The following is a 7,902-nucleotide window of genomic DNA, read 5'->3' on the forward strand; positions in this document are numbered from 1 at the left end:
ACAGATGGTAAAGACATGTCAAGAAACGATCATCTCTATGTGGGGCAAGTGTTTGTCGACAGAGACGCCCTCAAGACACACATGTCACTCTATGCATTGGCTAACAAGTTTAAGTACTTCGTCAGAAAGTCAGAACCCGGAAAGGTGGTACTCGAGTGCAGTGGGATTAGCTGCTCCTGGAGGGTGTACGCCGCTAAGATACCTTGGTGCGCGCAGCTTGAAATCAAGACAATGGAAAACAAACACCACTGCACAGTGGATGAGAGAGGTCAATTCATGAAACACGCGACATCATCCATTGTGGGAGGAATGATGAGGAACAAATACGTTGGAACAGGGAGTGGCCCGCGCCCCGGAGGTATAAGAGAGATGATGAGGACAGAACACAGTGTACCAATCTCTTACTGGACTGCTTGGAAATCAAGAGAGATTGCTATCGAGAATGGGAGGGGAAATGCAGAAGAAGCATATACTAATTTGCCTTCCTACTTGCAGCAGCTAGCGGTTTCGAACCCCGGTTGACTGGTAGCCTTGGAGACGAGCCAAGGTTATGGAGGGGTCCAGCGTTTCAAGTACCTCTTTCTTTCGTTTGGGGCAAGCATCCATGGGCTACCTTACATGAGGAAGGTGATAATAATTGATGGGACCCACGTGAAGGGAAAGTTTGTTGGGTGCTTGCTGACAGCAAGTGCACATGATGGGAACTACCAGATATTTCCCATCGCTTTTGGGGTAGTTGACAGCGAGAACAACCAGGCATGGTCATGGTTCTTCAACAAACTACTTGCGGTGGTTCCGGATGCTGAGGACCTAGTCTTCATCTTAGACAGGCACACCGCCATTTACTCGGGAATACTGAGGGTAAACATCTATTCGAAAGTAGTTAAATGAATTAAATTCCATGTAACTTAAGCAGTTAGCTTGACAGATAAAAGTAGACTTATATTGGTAACAGATAACTTAGCAGTTAATATAATGAATGTGTGATAACGACAACGTCTTATATGTAACCGCTAACGAGTTGCTTATCTTTATGCAGGTTTATCCGATGGCCAAGCATTGTGCTTGCTTGCTACATCTACAGAGAAACGTGCAGACAATCTTCAAGAAGAGACATTTGCTTTACCTGCTGAGAAAAGCAGCAAGAGCGTACAAGATGGAGGATTTCTACAGGCACTTCAACGAGATAAAGGTTGTTGACATCATCGCCTGTGCAGACTATCTGATCAGGGTAGGGCTTGAACACTTGGCGAGGTCGCTATTTGAGGGAGCTAGATACAACATAATGACAAGTAACCTGGCAGAGTCACTGAATGCAGCGCTATCTGAAGCAAGGGAGTACCCAATTGTGCCACTGCTGGAGTATGTCAGATCAATGATGATGGGATGGTTCGCTACAAGGCGGGAAGCAGCAGCAAGAAATGTGGGAGCGCTAACTCCGAAGGTAGCTGAAATTCTCTCAAAGAACTTCACAGATTCGACAGGATATGCGGTGAAAGTCATCATAAACGAAGAGTACAAGGTTGTGGATGGCAATGGAATGTATTACCGTGTCGACCTTGAGAGGAAGACTTGCTCGTGAAAAGAATTTGAGGCACTGGCCATTCCTTGCACTCATGCGGTGGCTGCTGCTATATATGCAAAGCAGTCGGTGGAGAGTAAGGTTGACGCCTTCTACAGCAACGCTTATTGGGCGTCAGCTTATGGTGGGAGCATCAGCCTAGTGGATCAAAACAACGTTGTTCCTTTTAGGTTTGGTGTGAATGGCAAAAACAGACACCTTCACCCTCCAGCCACTCGCCGCCCATCTGGAAGGCCAAGGAAAGCAAGAATCCCATCGCGTGGTGAATTTACGGTTAGTACCATCTTCAAATAAAATTTATGATTTTAACAGCCACCAGTTTTATTACTATCTAATACAATGGTTAACATATATTTTAAACATTACATGTGGCTGAGGAAGGCTTTCAAGCGTCGTCGGTCATGCAGCATGTGTGGGGGGGCTAACCACAACAGGGTCACCTGTAAGATGCCTATCTGAAGTTGGGGGTCAAGACTAAGTATGTAGGGGTGAGTGGATATGTGTTTCTTTTGTAATGGTCAGATCTGGGGCGACCTTCTTTTGTTATGATGTGTTAAAACTAAGTTCCCCTAAGAAGCAAACATTGACACAAGTGTATGTGCAATGGATGGTCTGAATAAGGACTCTCCCATTTTATGTAAGAACTTGTTTCATAATTTGTTGTGTTAGAAAGCAATTTATGTAATGTACTGATATCATGTGAGTTTCAGTATAAGTGTAAGTGTTAGCAGTTACGTGACTAATTTTCTCGATAAGATATGGAAATTATGAACTTCTCATAACCAAACTAAATGCAATATATAGGAGAAAGGTAATATAAGATCCTATAGTTTTAAAATGCTTTCTGGAAGGGTATATAAAATCCTACAGCCTAACTTATTTGTTGTATTAACATCATTTATGTTATCCTTGATAAGTATAAGTGGTGGAAATAACGTGAGACAGTTAAGAGATAAGATATGGAAATTGGGAACTTCTCATACTCAAAGTAAAAGCAGTTTATATAAGAAATCATTTTCAAATGCATTATGAAAGGTTATATAAGAGCCTATAGAATAACTTAATTGTTGTACTGATATCATTATTGTTATCTTGATAAGTGTAAGCATTATCAGTAACGTATATCAGTTAACATATATAAAGTTTGGATTATTGTAATCGAACTAAATCGAAATTGTGGTCTTCTTGTAGACTAAATAGAAATATAAAGTTTGGATTATTCGTACATGAGTCTGATTTTTTTATAAAAAAAATTAAACTGATGCGAAAGTGCTAAGATTGAATGTAGTGCGACGACAACACCGTTACATGGTGATATTCTCGTGTAGTTTCACAGCCAGTTGCTTGGCGGCATCAGGAAGAAAATGAGGAGTAATTGCCTTACAGCCACAGATACCCTCACAGATGTGAGCTTGAATCAACAAAACAGTCATGACCGCTGCATCAGTCTGACTAGAGATTTGCGGGATTCCCTTGCATCTGGATACCGTAAAAGCCTTGACGCCCGCATTATTTTCTAAGTAACCAAGGGATTTAAGGACATACGGGATTAGATTAGCAATGGGATTAAGCTCCTTCTTCAACAAGCTGTCTGTATGAAAAGAGGTGTTGCAATCCAGTACTTGGAGACTGTATGCTTTGGTGTCGATGCAAACACCAACCCAGTGTTGCTTGTCCATGTTGAATTGAAAATATATCCTCTCAGGCAACTTCTTCTTGGCTTTCTCTAGCGGGACGTCAGTGAACTTAAGTTTGACACGGTCTTTCAACGCCGTATTGAGGAAGCGGGAGTGGTGGTTCATTAGAGCTGCTGGAAGCCTGGTGTCGTAGATACCAACATTGGGAGCATTAGCTTGTCCCCGAGAAACAAGTTCAATCAGGGTGTCCATGACCTATTAGATAACATAAAATGTGAGTTTCAGTATAACCATAGACTAACCAAAAACATAAAAAGGAATTGTGACTTGGGATCTAACATTACTTACCCAAGAAGGCAAGCTTGAGGAGCGGTGGGCAATATCACAGATCTCTCCAGGAGTCACACCATACCCGTTACGTAAAATTACGACCCTATAAGATATAACGTTAGTCGTTAACGAATGGTGTGTAGGGATAATATATTATTTAAACTTGACAAGAGTAAATGGACAACTTACGGTCCATTAAGAACAGTTTCTTCCATGAGCTTGAAGCGAACCTCAAGATCCGGGATCAAGGGGAGGTTTTCTGTTACTTTCAGATCACACTTGTAGTCTTGAAGACCATCGGGCATTATCCGCGAACTTTTACTCTTGCGTAGCTCGGGTGCCTCTTCAATCGGTTCCTTAGCATGTGAGACATAGCTTAGCGGGGTAATTTTCTCTGTGGCAGCTACGGGTGCATCCTCCTGCGAGAGTCCGAGTGAGAAAGACGGCATATCGAGAAGATAATAAGGTATTTGCATCTGATCGGGTGTTGACAGGCGTAACAACTCAGCAAGATACGAAAGACGGGGGTAATTAGCGTGGCATAAAGCAAAAGGTTTACCTCATCCATCTCCAGTTCCTCTGATGTGGGGTCAGACGGTGTCGAATCAACGGATATAGTGTCATTGAGCACCTTCAAATTATTACAAATTAGCAAGTCCATATAGTTTACAGTTCGCCAATTACATGCTCGAACTTGGCCGCTAATTAAAAGATTTACCTGATCCACAGCGTTGTTGCCCTCGACGGCTGACTGTAACTGCTCAGCAGGAAGTCGTGATTAATCTGCGTTTGATGGCGGTTGGGGATTGGGGTTGAAGGCGTCCTGGCAAATATTGACATGATAATGTAGTTAGCATGCATAATCACCAAGGAGATATATTGAACGAAATAGAAGTATGTATACCTGATACAGCTATACTTACCTTGTCAACGCTCGTGTTAACGGGTACAAGCAATTCTTTCTCCTGCACCGTAGCTTGATGCGCATCAGACAATCCGTTCAACTCCACCAGCACTTCGTTGATACGAGAGTCAGCAAGTTCAGAAGGAGTGTTGTTGTTGGGGTTGGGTTGAACCGGGTTATTTATTCCAATAGGGGGGAGTTCCTTCCTTATATCAACACCACTAGGCTCCCCAAAAGAGACACCGCTGGGTTTTGGAATGCCAATAGAGTCAGTTACCGCCTTGATTATTGCGCTCTGCATCAGATTGTCAACAACAACAGTAGCGAGCTTCCTCTCAATTTTTTTCATCTTGGTGTGGGCACTTTACCCGATATCCGAAGCCACACCCGAATCCGATCCGAAAAACCCGAACCGAAATCCGAACGGATATTGAATTAGGAGAGATTGGATATCCGTACCCGAACGGGTAATATCCGAACCCGAATGGATATCCGAAGATAACCGAACATATGTATAATTAACCATATATTTCTACTTTACATCTCTCATTTTATATAAAGTATTTATATTGATACTACAGATACTTTAAGTTCATACATAGAATTACAGAGAAAATGATTTGCTACTCACTTAAAATGCATGTCAAACTTTTTATTTCAAGAATTAACAAAAAGTTACATCCAAAATTTTTAAAACAATAACCAAATTAATGTCTTTTTAGTTTCAAAATGTTACGTCCAAATCTAATAACCATTCAATCTATTAAAAATAAAAAATTAGTTAAGTGAAAGTTATATTTTTAAATACAAGAAATTTGAGAAATGAAAAATTTTAATTTTTTTTCAAAATCTAAATATCCGAACCCGATCCAAAATAACCGAACCCGAACTAGAAATACCCGAACCCGACCCAAAGTACAGAAATACCCGAACGGGTTCTATACCTCTATACCGAAATACCCGAAAATCTGAAATACCCGACCCAAACCCGAACGGGTACCCGAACGCCCACCCCTAGCGTGGATAGCCTTCTCTAAACGAATCTCAAATAAGCTAATCTCCTGGCAAATGTCGCGGGATGATGAACTTAACTTGTCAGAAATCTGCGAGGCAAACAGCTGAACGATTGCTTCTCGGTCGGAAGACTCTACATCTGTCATCTCCACAACGTTTTCCTTGTCAAACTTGTCTCTCGGCTCTTTCTCTTTTGGTTTCTTCACCAACCTCATGCGTGAAAGATCATTCCCGGTCAGCCCACCTTTGAACATCTCCATGCGGAACTTAAATCCCTCTTCGATCAAGCCAACCATCTGATCAACAGCCAAGTCATCCGTTTCATCAACCATATCAAAATCTGCACCAGTGGACCATTCTTCGTACGGTTCTTCAATAAGGGACATCACGGGGAGCTGAATAAAAACAAATGAGGTTAGGTTGGCGTCAAGTATATAGCCACAATGGTTAACTAGCAGTTTAGCGGATAAATAAGTGAGATATTATATAACTACAGTCTTAACGAGTAATCAACAAGATATCAGTGATATTAGCGGATAATGGTGTAGGTTACCCGTTAAAGATAGATTAAACAGAAAACTACAAATGTATCCAATCTAAAATAAATATCCCGGTGGGTACTCAATAACATAAACGGTAACATCGATGGTATCAAATCTAAGTTAACTTTGAGCGTTATAGCATGTTTTAACAGATAACAGTAAAAGATATCATAAAATGATCTAGTATGCAACACCAGTTAGTAGTTATACCATCTATACATTATGTTTGCAATTACATCTTTAATTACGAACGTACAAACCAGGGATATCGTCTAACTATTCTGTTATCAGACACATCTTTAGTTATGAGAAATGAAAAGTAGGACAACACAAACCTGACATTCGGTATCAATGGTTTTTGCATGCCCGGGAATTAGACAGTACTTGTTAGCATGTAGTGGTTTATCAGCCCTCGAGACATTAGCTTCAACAGGAGCCGCCACTTCGTCAGGCGTCTCGCCATCGCTATCGGAGTCAACAATTACAACCGGCCCGTTCTATGTAATTTCTTCCTTCAATTGTGGTGTGGCTGCAAGTAGCACAAGTTGGATAGCATCGACATAACCCCTTATAGCTACAGACACCTGAGATAGAGCTATCTCATCATTCGATATAATAGATGTGATGAGCGTCAGATATGAAGCTCTGCCCCATGGGTATGCAAGAAATTCATTGAGGTCTCTGATCATTTCAACATGCTCCGGTAATATACGAGGAGTATGCGAGGAGGGAAACAAGACTGAAGACGTGATGGCAAGGCATGCGAATTTAATCCTAGTGTCTCTGTCTTTGACAATCATTTTCTTCAGCATATCAATAACAGTGTCGACGGTACAAGAATTCAGAGAACCAAAAAGCTCGTTCCAATAGAGCTTCTCGTTGAGTGGGTTTTTCTTCTTCTTCTTCTTATCACAATTCAGACCAGTCACTATCGCAAACTCCCACAGAGACATCCTACCAGGGGTTCCGGCAAACAAGATCCAGATCTCGTACTTTTTGTTAACTTTCAAGAGCCTCACAATAATGTACTGACCAAACGTACCAGAGAATGGAGGATTCTCGTCAATGGCAAGGATCTTCCCGAAGGTGGAGTTTCGCAAGAACTCTAACTCCTCTGGTTCGAGAGCGTCAATAATCATCTCCGTCTTCTTGATTTTGTGGTAAGAGTTGCTACGCTCGCCCAATGGTTCCTCGCTGGCGGCGAACATTCTCGGTGGTAGAACGATTGGATCCATCGCGAGGGGAGATGAAGTAAGTTAGCTGTGAAATATGAGAGATTTAGGGCTTGAAAGAGGCGAAACGGTGCTTTAAGAAGCGATTGTTAGTTGGAAAGACGAAATTAAATGGGCTGGTTCATGTCTCTGACTTCTTTCCGAAAAAGAGAGAGGAAGCGTGGAGTGAGACTGTTCGGTTTTCATTCGAAAAATGGAGGATGCTAGGAATTACCCAACGGGTGTGAGAGAGTAACTGACACACGCCAGTTTTGCTGCACGCCCTAGGGGAGTATAGTCTGAAGGGGTAAAATGGTCACGCCATATAGTTTCCAATTTGCAAGGGCAAACCATTAAATCTATGTGTGTTTTGGTATATCCAGAGGCGGACCTACATACAAAGAAGGGGGTGCAATTGACACAGGTTAAATATAAAATTTAGGTTTGTAAGCCTGTTTTTGTAATTGATCTTAGCTAGGTTGGTTATAGGTTCAGTGTAGCGACCGTGTTCCGAAGATCGATGTTAGGATGATCTGAGGATTGACTGGCCGAACTGTGAGAACGTACTGAATGGATTGGATGATGCTAGAAAGAGCTGATCAGAGTTCAAAGGACTTTCCGTGGGTGGATGGGAGAACTTGGATCGGCGCCTGATTAGTAGCGACTAGAGCGGAACCATGTA

The 7,902-nt window shown here is 41.9% G+C and overlaps 2 protein-coding genes across 2 annotated transcripts; one reads left to right on the forward strand and one right to left on the reverse strand.

Moving 5' to 3' along the window:
* Positions 1 to 618: 618 nt before the first annotated feature.
* On the forward strand, positions 619 to 1,582 carry LOC106344842. Its single transcript, XM_013784145.1, has 2 exons — positions 619 to 861; positions 1,040 to 1,582. Exons 1-2 carry the CDS (start codon positions 619 to 621, stop codon positions 1,580 to 1,582), a joined length of 786 nt encoding a protein of 261 aa, XP_013639599.1.
* Positions 1,583 to 6,506: 4,924 nt separating this feature from the next.
* LOC106344843 lies at positions 6,507 to 7,244 on the reverse strand. The gene has a single exon (XM_013784146.1). It carries the CDS (start codon positions 7,242 to 7,244, stop codon positions 6,507 to 6,509), a length of 738 nt encoding a protein of 245 aa, XP_013639600.1.
* Positions 7,245 to 7,902: the final 658 nt, after the last annotated feature.

This window comes from Brassica oleracea, chromosome C5 (genome assembly GCF_000695525.1).
Source record: "Brassica oleracea var. oleracea cultivar TO1000 chromosome C5, BOL, whole genome shotgun sequence".
Lineage (NCBI taxonomy): Eukaryota > Viridiplantae > Streptophyta > Magnoliopsida > Brassicales > Brassicaceae > Brassica > Brassica oleracea.